This window comes from Protomyctophum parallelum, assembly GCF_964188405.1.
Source record: "Protomyctophum parallelum genome assembly, chromosome: 18".
Lineage (NCBI taxonomy): Eukaryota > Metazoa > Chordata > Actinopteri > Myctophiformes > Myctophidae > Protomyctophum > Protomyctophum parallelum.
The window spans coordinates 29,715,238-29,731,850 of NC_139716.1; the positions used below are offsets into that span (position 1 = coordinate 29,715,238).

Sequence of the window (16,613 nt, forward strand, 5' to 3'; positions counted from 1 at the left end):
AACCCTGCCTGCCCGCCCGCCCACCCTCCCTCCCGTCCTATCATTTCTGCGTTCATAAATATGTACACGATTCATTGGGCACCCTGCGTTAAATCTCTTCTCTATCCAAGAGTCTCCTTCCAAGGCCTCGTCTTATCACTGGCTGGCTGGGACGCTGGCTTGCCTTTGGCTGATGGTGGGGCTATCTGCTGGAGCGGGTTGTGGCTAAAAGTCTGCCTCAGCGGTCCTGAAAAGAAAGGAGTGGAGCAACTAAAGCACTGTGCTGAAATGTATGAAACATTAGATCTTTGACACTCAACATGTTCAGGGGCAGCGGTGGCCGAACGGTTTGCGGAGCGGTCTTGATATCGGAAGGTCGCTAGTTCGTATGCCTGGACCGGCACGTTAAAATTACCACCGCTGAAGTGCCCTTGAACAAGGCATTGAACCCCTACCATGAAATGTTCTATGAGCAGGGCCTGGCTGTAAACAAGTTCTTGAGCTTAGTCCAGTTACCCTGGGTAAACATAGTACCTTTCCTTTCCTTTCACTCATGTACCTGCACGGGAAGAGTAATGGGTCCATCTAGTGTTCAGCGTGTGCAAGTACAACTAATCAACATACTGCTGAAACAGGTATAGACAATCATAATTATCCAGTAAGCACTTAACCCTAGTCTGTCTCTATTTCATCATTAAAATGAATAACAAAAGATATAGCAGATACAAGCATTGTGAGCTTGTAGACTACTTTTGCTATTAAAAAAACAAAATAGAGCTTAAATGGTTCAGATTAAGAACCTTCTCTTCATCTTTTTGACTATTCCTGTCCTGTCTGACCCTATTAATTATAATCTGTGGAAATGTAATAACACTGATGTTGCCCTACACAACAGCAAAGGCTAGCAAGTAGCTACTGTTACACTACTAGGTGTATATTATTACAAGTTTTGAGCATTACCCCAGTGTTTAATTGGCTAAGAAATGTGGCGTTAGTGATGGAGAAGACAATGTCTTCTGTGTCAGTGTGCAATGCTAGCAATTGAAGTGTGGAGAAAGATCTGTGTACACTGGACTACTGAAGCGGCGGTGGTGCCAACCTTTTGAAGCGAGGTCCAAATGATTTTTTATCCTCTTCTCCCTCTCCTCCAACTGCTGGGCCAACTGGGCATTCTTCCAGCCTGAAGGGACAGACAAGACATTTCATGTCACGAACAAAGAAAAGGAGTATATAGCGTACCAAAGTCCTGACGTCACTCGTTCATCCCCTGGGTTGCGGACATTTTCTCCATGGAGAAGAATAACATTGGGTCATCTTTAAAAATCGTCTCATATAAGCATTGTGGTTCAAAAGCAAACAAACTGTACCCGGCGATATTGTCAGGGAGGTGGCTCAGTATAGTTTATGATAGTCAGTCACTCATATTTTGATACTGTTCTGTTTTAGGTGAAAAGTTAAAGAGTTAAACCGCCGGGAATATTTGTTTATTTGTGGAACACATTTCTTATTTGACGTGATGTCAAAACATCCTACAACCCAAGTAGGAATGCGTAAATAACGTGCTCTATAGAGAGAGAAACAATAGAGAAGAAAAAACTATCCAAAAATACAACACTGTTTATTTTTAGCGCTGTCCATTAGAATCACTCTTCAGATGGACAAAATTGCTGAAGACTACTTTTAGTTACAAATTACGTAAGTAAGAGAAGTTGGTTAATTAACGTATGTCCCCATTAGCGTTTATGTGTCCTTGTACACCCCACCCCATCCTTTCGTTCAAAATCCCACTTCCTATAGGACTTAAAGAATGTATTATTCCTTTCGAGAACACCCACCCTTTTTAATGCTTGTGATGAGGCCGTCGCTGTCAGGCTGAGCAGATGTGGGATGGGTTACCCTCTCTGGAATATTAAGCTTCCGTCTGACCAAAGGATGCCTCAGCAGAGCCACTTGTCCCAACGAGAAGCAGTTGGAGGTCAGCCAATACGTAAACACCGCCTGAGGAATATTACGATAGGCAAAGAAACATGTAGATTCAGAGGAGAGGACGTGTGACATGACGCGTTGAACTGTAAACCGTATGAGGTCAGACGAGGTTGATGCAATAATACACGGTTTAAAAGGAAGAAAACAAGAGTGCAACTTGCAAGACTGACCGTGGGGAAATTGATGGTGAGGGGAAGAATTATAAAGGGCATGATCCTGAAGACGGTTTTCATGTGTTTCAGGTTGGGGTTGTCCACACCAGACTCTGCTCCCAACTGAAAAAGGCACAAAGTTGACATGTACATCGTTGGGTGGGTCTCGCTCACCAAAAATAGTTTCTTTTCAAAAGATACAACAGGTCATGTCAGAAGATCCGTTATGGGTTCTTCCAAATCACCAAGTTAAAGAGGTTATTTTGTGTGTGTGTGTGTGTGTGTGTGTGTGTGTGTGGTGTGACACTGTTAAACCACGCTGACCTCCAGGATGAAAAACATTGTCCCAGTGACGACCACTGGGAGCAGGAAGTAGGGGTCTGCCGCCGTCAGGTCTGTGAACCAGAGGGCACCTCCGGTGGTCAGGCTGGGCACTGGGAGATACGCCATCTTCCTCAGCGCTATGAAGAATGAGATAAAGACTGGCGCCTGAGGAGATCAAAAGGGACATTTGAATGGTCAAAATCATTAATTGTATTTATTCAAGGAGAAGTAGAGTTATATAGGTTTACACATAAGGTTGGGGCAGAATGACTAAGAGCGATCACTCATGGATCAGTTGCCCAGCCTACCCTCCCACGGGTCCAAGGAGAGGCAGCATCATTAACCAATTTACCATATAATTTGTCGAACGTAAAATAGCCGATCTACAAGCTCACAACGAGTCTCAGGCTTGAAGATCTAGTATGACATGCCCAGAGTAGGGACACCGAGGTTCATGTGGTTAATAATCTGAAGTAAAACAACAAAAAATTACAAATCATGTTTGAGATTAATGGTTTTCTCATCAGGTTAGTCTGTCCACATAGTACATGGCTTTTATGCATGTAGGCCTACAGTAGATTTAATCACGATTCACAATTATCAAATCAAACAATAAAAGCGTAACACGACAGGACCAAACAAATAATTACAAAGAATTATTTATTTGGCCCAAAACATTGTGTTTATTGTCATGATTTGTCACGACAAGAGTTGGCTTTGTCCGCGGCGTAAACGTCTTTAAATAAATACTTTCTGAAAAGTCTATGAGGAAAATGAACGGGGATTTCTTTTCCGGGTCTCTCGAGGGGGCGGGACTGCGACGCTCTATAGTCTTTAACTACTTAAACCGTACTTTGTTAAATAGTTTTTACTTAATTTTTTTCCAAATCGACGTTACAATTTAGTACAACAAAAAGGCGAGACCGTTAAAGAAATAAAACTGACCTGCACAATTGGAACCAGGAAGCCACGGAGAGGGTTCACGTCATGCTTCTTCTGGAACATGGCAAGCTCAGAGTAGGCCTTGGCAACTATGATACAGAAGCACATTAAAAGCCATTCATTTGGCTACCTTTTTGAACAAGAGATAAAACATCTACTAAATGATGTTAAAGCCCCACTATGTAACATTTAATGAATAAAATGTAATTTTGTCCAATCTGAACGCTAGAGTATGTTAAGTTATACAGTAACTTTTACAAAAAAAAATTTACTAAAGTTTTATCCCACAATTTTGTAACCCAGTTTTTCTTTTCACCCAGTGCCAATTATCTAATGTAATCCTGGGCGCTACACTTCCTCTGCCAACCTGGGGGGGCAGCGGACTGACCTCATGCCTCCTTCTATGCATGAGGAGTCCAAGCTGCTTCTTTTCACCTGACAGGGGGGAATTTCCTTGGCCGGACGTAGCGCGTGGAAGGGACACGTTATTCCGACCAGTTCCTTTCCCCTCCATCAGGCGCCCCGGCTGGCCAGGGGGAGGTAGTTTTTTTTACAATTGGGGTGGTTATACTTTGTGTCCCTGCTCTTCTATTGAGACAGGATCTCAAACTGATTTTGGCATGACGGTCAAGATTACATTTATCCCCTGAGCAAGCAGGCAGAATATTAGCTAAATGGTAATAAATGTCAGCACTTAAGCAGGAAACCAGGGTTCAAATCATCCAGGGTAGAAGAGTAAAGTCACATAGTGCTGCTTTAAATGTAGAAGAACAAAAAGAGAGAATTTACATTCAAATTTGTTTCCAGTCTGTTTGGCCTCATTCATTCTGTTGGTAAGTTTGGTCATCTCTGGTAACACGTTGTTTAGCTTGGCTGCCTCCCTCTGTCCTTTCACTATGACTGGAAACACAGCCAGGCGAGCAAACACCGTTCCTGTAGAGGACAAGGAATGGATACAGAAATAGGACACGGTGTCATACAGTAGATGGTCGCTTGGTAAACCTTGGAACTCCACATTTCATATTTCCATGTTTTTTCATAAATGAAAGATATACTCTGACAGCGAAGTGTTGGCTTATAATAGCATACCCCAAAGAGTTGTGGCTAGAAGGGGGTAAATCTGTGGGTTTTATAAATATTTAACCAATTAAATTAAAACGAGCTTGTGGTTATATAATTTGGATCCATTGCAACGAATGTTATTTTATTGTTTATGGGTTTGCACCATTGTTTGCTTACCTACGACAATGGCGCCCCACCAGGGTAAGCCTACATCCATATGCAGAAACTCCAGCAAGTTCTGGACCAGCCCTACTGGGGTAGGCCCAGCGAGGCCCAGTTCCGCTAAGCTGGGTTCATGAAGTGCCCCCTGTAAAACCTCCATTGCAGTTAGTGGAGCCTCAGTCACCAGCTCGGAGACGGGCTGTGTGATGGCAGTGAAGGGGTCAGAGGTCAGAAGAGGAGAGGACTCCAGGACTGGAAGGGAACCCAAGGCTTCTTCCACAGCTGGAAACGCCTCGTTAACAGTTTCAACTGGGATGATTGGGATCTGTAATACAATATGGCATCACTGTGAAATTAGGTACAAAATGCAATTAAACAGTTCTGTTGATGTCAGCTCTTTGGAATTGTATTATCAATAATGCATGATCTCATTCTATTTGGCCTGACCCATTAACCATAACACATTTAATATTTTAGCGTTGGCTATTCAAAAATAGCATATATTATTCCAGGAATATGCATCTTTTTGAACATTTTTGATTTAAAAAGAAAGTGTGATAACTACTGATTTTTAGAAGGCCTTTGTAGAATTGGTCTGAGGTCTTAACACCTTGAGGGCCCGGGCCTATTTAATCCATTAATAAAATGTGCCCATCGTCAGCAAGCGCCTCTAGGCTTGCTGACGATGGATCAGTTTTCATAGCACTAATTTGATTAGTGATTGATAATCTCCGTCTCGGGCACATGACCGTGCACTTGAACTTGACAGTGATTTACGTCATGGGCCCCGATGGTGTAACATTTTAACTGAACTTTTTATATTTCCATCATGGCCTTGCCGCCTTTACCAAATGACCTGGCAAGATTTCATGCAAACTATACAGAGACCGTCTATCTGAGCTATTGATAACAACTTGGACCTCTATAGTGGACTGAAGCAGCAGACTCACCTGTGAGCTGTTATATCGCACCGCTGCACGGTTCAGCAATGGGAACCTTCCACTCTGTTGTCTACCCAGGACAATCTGAGTGGCAGTTCTCCTGCACTCCACTACCGTGTGGAAGTGGAACTTCTAGATGTAGACGAAGGAGGGGGAACATTGTCAAACAAATGCTCCAATACTTCTTCCAATATGAGAAAAAGAGGTTGCGCATCAGCAATGGTTTTCAGTGGAGTGCCAAACCCAAATCCAGTATACATAAAAGAAATTGGAATTAAAAAAATTCCAAAAAACGTAGCACATCCAAAAATTAAACAAGCGGTGGACGAATGCTCTGATGAAGGCTGCATAGCCGAAACGCGTAAGCGTTCCTTTTTGGTGTGCCAATAAAGAAATGGAAATGTGAGTACTTCGTCCACCACTTGTTTAATTTTTTTATTTCCAATATGTTGGAAGAAGTACTCAATTGTTTTTTTTTTACCTGTGTAAAGTAAAAGTCCAGTATTGACATCAAAATATACTCAAAGTACCAAAAGTTAAAGTACTCATTCATTACGTAGAATCTCATTTCACAAGTTTTCAACAAAGAAAAGTCAGATCTACAAGCATATACTATATAAAGTGCTGAAGTGGTTAATGTATGTTTAGGTTTTGTAATATACCGGTAATCAAAATCTAGAAAGTAACTAGTAACTTGAGATGTATTGGAGAAGTAAATGTATTGAAAATTGGAAGTACTCCAAGTAAATAAAAATACCATAAAATTGCACTTAAGCATACAGTAATTGAGTAAATGTACTTAGTTACTTTACACCACTTTATATGGACATGTATATGCATTTTTGTAAAGATAAACATCAATCAACCCAAAGGTCCTATGGAGGCTGGAGTAGGATGACATCAAGCTAGAACTTGAAAGTGTTGCTGGTATCCATATCCACCCAGCTGGACAGAAATAAATACCATACGTACACGTATGACCACTTTGACCAATGAGTCTTTTATATACTAAATAGAAGAAGGAAAAACACGCTGCAATGTTAGATAGATGTAGCCTAAATTGTGCTACGGACTGAAACTGTTTGAGATCAGATTAATCTGACCTGTCAAAGTCACAGGAGGCATGCTGGCTGCTCACTGCAATGCACTGGAGATGCTAACCGGCTAGCTGTGGACATTTCACTGTTTCTCGGTTACTTCCGAGAGTACACATATAATGACAACAAGCATAAATATGCGAGAAGAACATACCTGTTTCCATGTCCCTGGAAGTGAGAGGCTGCCAGACCTGGATTTCTCCGTCTGTCTTAAAAAACATCTGGCTAGGCAACCCTGGGTCGCCCCACTCCTGATGGCAGCCATGTTTACCGAATAACTTCTACGGGACGTTGAAGCGGACAAAATGCTTGTTGATATTCCGTATGAGAAATGTTTGTCAAACGTTATTGTCCACCTTGTGTTTGTGAAAACGGTGTCTGTGAAATTGTGGGTTGTTTTAACCTACCGGTAATATAGTTCTCGCTATATGGATGCTCGCGTCCTCGTGATATGCCACTGTGACTCACTGATGTCACATATCCATATGGAGATTTACATTAGCATGTGTATGTTGGTCTGTTGGATAGCTCCATATATGGAGTACCAATATTATTCAGTGGGTTAGGGTAATATAGCGACCTATCAAATAACCATGTGACGTGAAAGTGAGCCTGAAAGTGAGCCTTCATTACAATGGTATTACAATGTTATAAACATGCACATGCACAATGTAGGCTATATGTCATGGCCCAAAGTATTCGAGCTATAGGCAGCATACAACTCAATATTTTATAATAATAGTAAAGTATAACATTTCCCAGACACATAGGAACAGTTTCAACCACTGCCTTGCCCTTTAACCAATGCATGGAGTCATCATCATATTTATTTACAGGAGGTTGAGTGAGTGACTCCTGACTATAGACTCCTTCATATCTTTTAATTGAATAGCCCACGGCACCACTAGGTGGAGCCATGACATAGATATGAACCATAATAACAGTCTGTCTCTCAGCGGGTCGGAGTCAAACGTTTCATGTCAAGGTCTCAAGGACCCCCGGGAGGCCGGGAACCATACAAGATTTGTATTGTGTTGTTACTTGCACCATACAAATCCATGATCCATGAAAAAAGTCTCACGAAGTTACAATAGTAGCCTAGTAGTAGTTAACAGTTAATGTATAGTATTTCCCTCCCTCTCTGAAATCTGAAATTATCTTGTATACAGATTTATTTGATTACGTAGGCCTATAGTTGATCTCTATAGGCCTACTCTGTAAAATTAAGAAAGAATAACATGACACAGAGAGACAGTGACAGCTTAATTAAGTTAATTTCGGACCTTCTATCAGTTAATTTCGTTTTATTAAACACATTTCTTCCATGTTTCCATGTTTTGTAATGGCATCATCATGCTATTATATGTCCGTGGATATATAGGGTGAACTTAACAATGATAAATTAATATGATAATACCTTTAATATAATCACCAACATGAATTATGTTTGTTATTTACAGCTAGGTAGACTAGAGTAAGAGTAGTGGGGCGAAATGGAAAAGGGGCAATCGTACCCGTTACCGCGGAGGAATGTATGTATAATTCAGAACCATGGACAGCGCGAGAGCTGTTTGTTTTGGGTGCGTCGTCGAGCCGAGACAGACAGACAGACAGACAGACAGACAGACAGACAGACAGACAGACAGACAGACAGACAGACAGACAGACAGACAGACAGACAGACAGACAGACAGACAGACAGACAGACAGACAGAAAGACAGACAGACAGACAGACTTCAATTGTTTCCAGGTAATTCAATGAAGTACTAGTTGCACTGGAAAGTGTATTTGGATGGCTGGTGCAAGGAGAAGTCACCACGCTAAATATCATAACTGAAGTTGTGGACATTGAAGTGAAGTACATCAGCGTCGGAGAGGAACAGGCACTGTCAGATCAGTTACGCAACTTTTGGGAAATCGAATCCCTTGGAATCCACATGAAAGAAATGCATTGTGAGAAGGAAGTCATGGCATTGTATCCCAAGCCGTGCATATCCACGGCTTCCCAAGCCGTGCATGCCTATTCCCATTCAAATCAGCCTCATGGTGGCGCTACAACAGGCCAAGTTGCGTCTCTCTCACACACACACACACACACACACACACACACACACACACACACACACACACACACACACACACACACACACACACACACCACTCAAAACTAATCATTAAAACTAATCAAACTTAAAATCAAGCCAAGGACCGTTTAATTACAAATGACAAATTAATCTTTAAATCTTAACATCCCATTTCATCAACCAACCTTATTTGCAATTTCCAATAGTGGGGTGATTGGGTGAACGTCAAAAGGAATTCAGAGATATTGGTGACTTCTCAACAGGAGACTTTTATTTTTAACTTGAACATGTGGTTCCATGCAACAAAGTTCTGCCAATGACCTAAATCACATTCACAATATAGCCTAACTAGGCTATTAATTAACAATACAGGAATGGTCGGTAAACAGAAAACAAAGTTCAACAGGGAGGGTCAAAGTCTCGGCAGCATGTTTCTCTTTTCTCTCCATGTCTGTCACAGTATAAATCCTCCAGGAACTCTGATCACTAACTGGATGATTGACAGGTGCTGGATTCCATAAGATGACAGAAGTGTTGAATCCCCATCCAGTTGTTTGTTTGCGAAGATCAGCCGCAGATTCTCACCGTCTGCACACGCACACACAAAAGGGACACACTGATTTAAGTACATTTCACAGTGCCTTCTGTTGTTGTTTTTGTTTTATTTTAACATGCTCATAGTCATAGCCCATTAAGCCCAATGCTGCTTACCAATGCTGCCTGGAAGCCTTTCTGCAACTTTCTTTTTCAGCTGCAACACTGTCATAGTCTTCATTTGTTCATCTGTGCTGCACAAGTCAATGGCCAGTTTCTCTCCTCTGCATCCAGTCACCGTGACCTGGTAGATTTTACCCATCTTTGTTGTTTTTTGCGACTTTGCGTATCCGACAGCTTAAATTAATGTGACAGAAAAGTTTTGCCGTGCCGTCTGATCTTACTCTGTCCGATGAAATCAGAAAGGTTACGTTTCGCTTTCATATGTGATGAATAGAACACGTGGGCGGCACAGGTGACGCGAGGTACGTACGTGGCACATGCAATCAGTGTATTGTATAAACCTATGTGATTCGGGAATGCTTTCCAAATTCGCATAAGTCACATGGCTTCTTGGAAATGGCACACGAAAGAGGAAGGATAACAAACGATACTACAGTATAGCCTATAATAACAAATTGCAGCGGCACGGACACTGTCACACAGCAAATCTCTTCCACCAGTAGGCTACAGTGACTCTTATCCTGCTCGTGAGCGAATCTTTGGAAACTGACTTGAAAAAGAAAATGTCCACAGAGCAGCAGCAGGAAAAGGGCTATGACCCCAACGACACCACTTTGAAATTTGTCAATAGACCAGATGATTTGGATCCACTACGTGAGTTATGAAAAATAGTTGTAGGCAATTAATTGTATTGCAGTTTGCTATTGTCAATTTGTGGATGTGCTACTTAACAAACACATTGGATTTCAATGTTGTATTATGTATACCTGAAGGCAAGAATGAATGGACATTAATAATCAACAGCATATTATATTATAAAGTCACACCAGACTGTTTTCACTAACTGTTGTCTTGTTATGGTTAATACTTAGCTTGGATCCAGCCCATAAATCATATCTCCTCGATGTGTCCTAAAACAATGGAGGGGGGAAAGTCACAATTCTCATATAGACACATGGGGGGGAGACATTTTTATTATTCCATATCCATTGGATGTAACTGTACAGTTTCTATGTGCTTATTCCTCAGCCCCAGAAGATGGCGACTTGTGTCTCAGAGCAGAGATGTCCTGCGGTCATGCTGTTACACCAGAGTCTCTCACAGGATGGTGTCGCAGCTTACTGGACCAGGTTCCTTCCATCTTTCTTCCAATTTATAGATTATATTCCATAGGGTTGATCTACTGTAAGTCAGTGGTTCTCATTAGTGAGGTCCAGGGACCTCCAGGGTCCTTGACGGGGTTGCAAGGGATCCCCAGTAAAATGGGTGAATATAGCATCAAAATAAGTTCAAATGCGGCATATTTTTGTAAACTCAACAACAGTAGCCCTAAGTTCAACCACTTTAACCCTATTTAATACTTAGGATATTTGAGCTCTCATGTAGAAGCTTGTGAGCTTGTAGATCCGCTATTTTCTAGACATTTTGAAAAAAAATCTACATTTTCTAAAGATTTTGAGAATTTCTAACACCGGGGGTCCTTGACATGAGAATGTTTGAGAGCCAATGATTTAAGTAGTAAATAAAAAAGTGTTTTCTTGACAGAGCTACACAGTAAAATCTGGAATTTTAATTTAAAGCAGTGTTGAATTTTGGTAGAACCGAGGGTTGGTATAAGTAGATATTGCAAATTATCTTTATCCATCTTATGTCTGTGGCTGTGCTCTGTGAGTGAGCAGTGAGGATGAGGATTCCAATCAATTATTTTAAGGTGAAACCGGTCTCAAAATCACGCTTTTATAATAACATGAACAATGCAAATAATAAAGCCAGTTTATGTGTAGGGGGAATGTTCATTTCTGTCCTCACTGTTTTTCAGGCCTCATTTGACACTATTCTGCACTAACTACTGCTCTGACTTCATAGTCTGTCATCATATCTTTAATTCCCAGGGCCTGTACAAATTCAAGTGCCCTGCATTAAAGGATGGCACTCTGCAGAAGTGTGACGAGGTGTGGTCCTATCAAGAGGTGCGTAAACTTGCAGTGCTGACTGCCGAGGAGATGGAGTACTTTGAAGAAATCCTAGCTCGCTTGGCAGCCACAGAATACTGTGAATTTAAAACAGTGAGTGTCCTAATATTATATTCACAATTCGAACATATGGGCTGTATTTTGCGTGTCTTAAGTACCAGGTCTTATTACCTAACTTGAGTAAACTGAAGACCTGGAGGCGTGATCAATGCTCTTTGGCCACTCAGAATAGCCAAATGGCATTGATCACGCCTCCAGGTCTTTAGTTTACTCAAGTTAGGTAATAAGACCTGGTACTTAAGACACGCAAAATAAAGCCCATAGGCTTTTGTTATCATGAGAAGATAATGTTAACAGCTATGATTTGTCGTGACTTTTAACAACCAAAGAACTCTCCATCTCTGGTGCCTGTCTTTCCGCTCTCTTCCGAAGTGTCCAGGATGCGACTCCTATGTGGAGAGAGAGGACCTCACCAACCTAAATGTCCAGTGCACCATCTGCGTGGCAGAAAAGAAGCAATTATACCAGTTCTGCTGGCAGTGTCTGAAGCCGTGGAAAGGGCGCGCTCCACGTTCCGACCGCTGCGACAACAGCGGCTGCATGAATCACGACCTGGAGATCCTGAAGACCTGCGAGACCACCTCGCTTCCTCAGGTGGAGGGGGTCGAGGCCTGTCCCTCCATCCGGGCCTGCCCCACCTGCGGCCAGAGAGCGGAGCACGACAAGACGGGGTGTAAGAACATCATCTGTCCTCGCTGTCAGATTGAGTTCTGCTTTGTGTGTCTGAAACTCACCCCCGAGTGCAAGAAGACAAGCTCATATTTCACACCTTGCAGTGCCGGCATAGCTCCTAGACAAACATCTATACCTGTATGGCGTAAAAGCTAGGAGGAAAGGCACCGTACACACATGTAGCTACTGTACAGTATGCTACTGTACATCACTGTCAGACGCATGATTGTATGGTTGAGTTAACCATTAACATCCAATATTACGTTCCTTTTTGGTGTGTGCCAAATGCCAATAAAGAAATGGAAATGCAAGTACCTTTTTTAAATTCCTATTTTTTTATGTATACTGGATTTGGATTTAGCACAAACCATTTCTGGGCAACCTCCTTTTCTCAATTTTCTTCCAATTCAGTTTTTCAGCTATTTAATGTTATCAATAAATGTACATTGATACATAGGCCATCTTTGTCAAATAAAGTTAGGTATTTGTTTGCGTATTATCCCAATACCATTACCTGAAGGGACGGTCACGCTGTGACTCCTAAGTTGGTTGTGACATTTAAGTTCTACTGTTTTGGATTTGATTTGATTTTATAGGAGGAAAAGAGAAAACTATTCTGAGTGTATACTGTGCTTCCTTTTTCTTTCACATTCCCTGTACTACAATCATGAGAATCGATCTAATAGGCCTATGCCCGGTTGTCATTCCGGTGAGAAAATAGTGGGAAAGAAATGTTTGGCTAGAGGCTGGCTTAAAATGTTCATATATTGTCTTTGTATTGACAATGAGAATAATGATTGTTATGATTACATTTGATCTTTGATTGAACAGAATTAAACACAGTTAATCAGGTAATCACTGTTATCACTGTTTGGATTAATACAGTTCAATTAGTTATTAATTATTTTATATCTATAACTACTGTATATACCCCTGTGGTATGAAATGTGAAGTGAAATGACATTTCCTTAGACACTATAATTGTATGCATTATGTATTTTAAATTACAGACATTACAAGACAGCTACAAGCAGGAAATTCCTGCAGATAAACAGATAAACTAGATAAATAGTAAAAATTATACAAAAAAATATGAAATAAAAGTATTTAAAGAAAATAACTGAATGACAAGTACAATAATATTGGAAAAATATATAACAATCACAATCAGTGAATACAATAGGACTAATTCTAATTGTATAACTTCTGTATATTGTGCACATTTTGACAATATGCAGACATTCACAGTATTCTAGTTCACAATAATGAACTAGAATATCAATTTGGCTCAACACAGACCACTATGCCAAAGTTAATATATTTCAAAAACTATATCAACATTTCAAGGTACAAGCACACATGTCCACAATAAGCAGAACATTCTAAAGTTTGAATGGAGTTTCTATAGGTGAAAGTGTGAAGGAGTAAGTGGTGACATTTTGAGGAGAATAATTTAGTGAGAAGAAAATGAGTGTGCCCGCTGCAGTGAGCCCACTACAATATTAATTTGTCCAAGGAAGCTTCGCCTCCATTTCTTTGGCATATAATGAATCTTTATTGTCACATCACAGGTTTATTATATATTATGTGGTCTCAGAGGCTACAGGTTTACAGGGGGGGTGCAGTGCACGCCAAACAGTGATTCTGCCTATGAGGGTGGATTCTGCCAATGTTTTTCAATGAGAACGGAAAGCTTTGTTGCCATTCGTGGATTTCTGGGGGGGGGAAAAGTTCCATTCCCATTTAAAAGCATTGGCAGAATCTGCTCTCAGAATTAAACTTCGGTGTGACCGCAACCTAAAGAAGCCAGTGAAATTCTTATTTTGTGTAGTTTTCTTTAAAATGGAGGAGGGTAGAGGAGGTGCAAGGACGGGAAAAAGATTGTTATCACTGTGTGACCTTTCCAGTGGGTACAAGTAATCATGCCACTGTGGCTCACTCGATGCACCGGAGCCCTGGAGGCCACTTGGAAGAGTGAAAGAAGCCCTTTCATGTGATGTGCATTCTAATATTTTAACATTTTGGCACTTGGACTTGTTGGAAGGTGTCAAGTGACTTAAAAAGTCAAGTCAAGTCACAAATTATTGGGGTTGAAGTACAAGTCAAGTCCACGTATTTATTTTTACTTATTCAAGTAAGACTATTGGTCCGATTCCGACTGTCATTAGACCGACAAACTACCTCAAAACCTAACCAGTACAACTTTACAGACGTATACAGTAGATGGCACAGAGAGTAAAGATCATAGGCTACAGAGAGTGGAGTGCACAATTAGGGCACTGCACAATGTGAATACAACTTAATTCAACTTTAATGTTTGTTTTGAAGACCACAAAGAGCATATTCAGTCAATAATCAGTCATTGCATCTGCCGTAAAGTACCGTAAGTACCGTAAAACACACAAGAATACCACAGCTAACGAAAATATAATTGTGTGTGTGCCTGTGTGTGTGAGCGAAGTAGGCTTTTCTGTGTGCATGCACCTTGTTACAGCCAACGTGCACTGTCTTCTACGTAGTCATGAGGGTCTCCTTCAAAAGGCAGAGGAGGAGGGTGGTTGCACACACCCATGAGGAATATGACGATGGTTCCCAATGTCATGATCGGAGTCATCATGAACAGACACAGGCGATCCACCGTACGGGCTATACCGCTCCAGTTGTCCTTCTCCTGAGCAAAGGATAGGATATATGTCACAGAGAAAAGAAAAGAAGACGTAAAGGTTCAAAGAAATAATACACACGTTTTATCGCGCGCAACCCTTATTTTGAAGAGCAAAATATCCGTAATCGGATGTTACAATGACAAAATGTCGTTATGCTAACGAACGGCAGCTAACGATCGGATCAAAACATGGATTAAACAAGATAAACCCTGGAAAACGTCTATGGTTCTGGCAGGCTAGGGGATTAATTTAATCCTACGGTTTCTACGGTTCTGGCGGGCTCCGTGTTAAGTCTGATGAAATAGCATCTGGCATAAACGTATTTCAGATGAACCTTTTGAAGATATTCTTCTGCATAGTAACAAGGCAAAGACTGACTTCCTCTTCAGCAATTTTTATATTGCTATATATTGACAGGAGCTGAAGAGGTTTGGATCTGTCAGCATTGTATCCTGCCAAGGATGCTCTGGCCACTGCTGTAATGACTGCATTTATAATGTTTATTATTTTTATTATAAAGACCAACTATGACAATCTCTGGTCATTGACTGTAGAAAGCAGGGCTTGGATGCAAGGTGCATGCCCATCAAGGTTGGCTTCAGGGGTTTGCAGGGCCTTGGGTGCACTGGGCAGCGCTGGGAATGGGAGGAGGGGCAGCCATCTCTAGACCACCACAGAGGCAGCAGAGAAAACCTCAAGAGGAGAGATCCATGGGGGAGCAGCCAACTGAACACAGGCTGGTGTCTAATCAGCCTCCGGAGATTATTAATATGCCCACCTATTAATATTTGTATTGTTTTAACACATGAGAAAAAAGATTGACTATAGAGAGCAAACCAAATAAAAGAACAGATTCCAGCAATGAGTCGATTTAACAAAAGACACAAATAAAAGAATGCAGAGTGGAACATAAAGCAACGGTGTTGTTGTCTCCCGAGTCTCACCGTGTTGTAGTCATTCTTGTGGTGCATGTGTTTGATGATGTAGTTGGCTCCGTCTACAGCAGGCTTCATCTCACCATACAGCTTTTCTGTGTCATCCTCCTCACCCTCTACTGGTTTCACATCTGCGCACGCACACACGCGCACACACACACACACACACACACACACACACACACACACACACACACACACACACACACACACACACACACACACACACACACACACACACACACACACACACACACACACACACACACACACACACACACACACTCAGTGTGTTCAAGCAATGGAAATGTGGTGTGTACGTACTGTATGATGTTACCATAATGTTTCTCCATGACAATAGCTGTCTCCACCAGGCCGAAGGCTTGGGGGGAAGAGTATGTTTTGCACTCCATCCGTGTGTCCGTCCATCTGTCTAGTTCGTTATTGAGCTGTGTGTGTGTATGTGACTATGTGTGTGCGTTTATATTTACGTGCTGGGGTGCATACTTCGTTTAGACAAGTCGTTGGTTAGACATGGGTTAATAGACTGGGTCAGTTTCCCAAAAATATGAACCCCGAAGGCAAATCGTGTTCATTTATTACATACATGTTTTCTAGAGGTATTAAGGTCTCCACACACATATATATGTGGCATAATGCATGGTCCAAGTATATTCCATGTTTGGGATTTCAATAAATGGGTCTTATACAGTAAGTACAGTTGCAGTCCGAGAAAGGGACTCTTAGCTGCAAAGGTGAATGGTGAATTATTGCAGATGGCCTTTCAGAGGACAGTGTTACTTGGGGACATGAGGAGACAGGAAGTTCTACAGGCTAAACTAGTTTTGTTTGTCAACGTA

At 41.5% G+C, this 16,613-nt stretch overlaps 3 protein-coding genes across 4 annotated transcripts in view; 1 reads left to right on the plus strand and 2 right to left on the minus strand.

Annotated features, from left to right (window-relative positions):
• Nucleotides 1-38: 38 nt before the first annotated feature.
• oxa1l (OXA1L mitochondrial inner membrane protein) lies at nucleotides 39-6,912 on the minus strand. The gene is made up of 10 exons (XM_083788648.1): nucleotides 6,800-6,912; nucleotides 5,558-5,680; nucleotides 4,623-4,932; nucleotides 4,173-4,316; nucleotides 3,387-3,472; nucleotides 2,442-2,606; nucleotides 2,136-2,240; nucleotides 1,815-1,977; nucleotides 1,079-1,159; nucleotides 39-226 (listed from the first exon to the last, which is right to left on the minus strand). The coding sequence occupies exons 1-10, from the start codon at nucleotides 6,908-6,910 to the stop codon at nucleotides 102-104; spliced, it is 1,413 nt and encodes a 470-aa protein (XP_083644774.1). The 5' UTR covers nucleotides 6,911-6,912; the 3' UTR covers nucleotides 39-101.
• A 3,015-nt stretch (nucleotides 6,913-9,927) lies between these two features.
• Nucleotides 9,928-12,418, plus strand: LOC310876074 (uncharacterized protein). Its single transcript, XM_083789521.1, has 5 exons — nucleotides 9,928-10,101; nucleotides 10,477-10,577; nucleotides 11,340-11,513; nucleotides 11,810-11,962; nucleotides 11,994-12,418. Exons 1-5 carry the CDS (start codon nucleotides 10,011-10,013, stop codon nucleotides 12,306-12,308), a joined length of 834 nt encoding a protein of 277 aa, XP_083645647.1. The 5' UTR covers nucleotides 9,928-10,010; the 3' UTR covers nucleotides 12,309-12,418.
• Nucleotides 12,419-13,149: 731 nt separating this feature from the next.
• The window catches only part of LOC310875267 (acetylcholine receptor subunit delta-like), a 14,049-nt gene continuing 10,585 nt past the window's right edge, over nucleotides 13,150-16,613 (minus strand). For both annotated transcript variants that reach the window (XM_083788448.1, XM_083788449.1), the window contains 2 exons: nucleotides 15,763-15,884; nucleotides 13,150-14,823 (listed from right to left, as the gene is read on the minus strand). In XM_083788448.1, coding sequence (XP_083644574.1) covers nucleotides 14,641-14,823; nucleotides 15,763-15,884 — 305 coding nt within the window. In that variant the 3' untranslated portion in view covers nucleotides 13,150-14,640. The remainder of the gene's footprint in view (nucleotides 14,824-15,762; nucleotides 15,885-16,613) is intronic.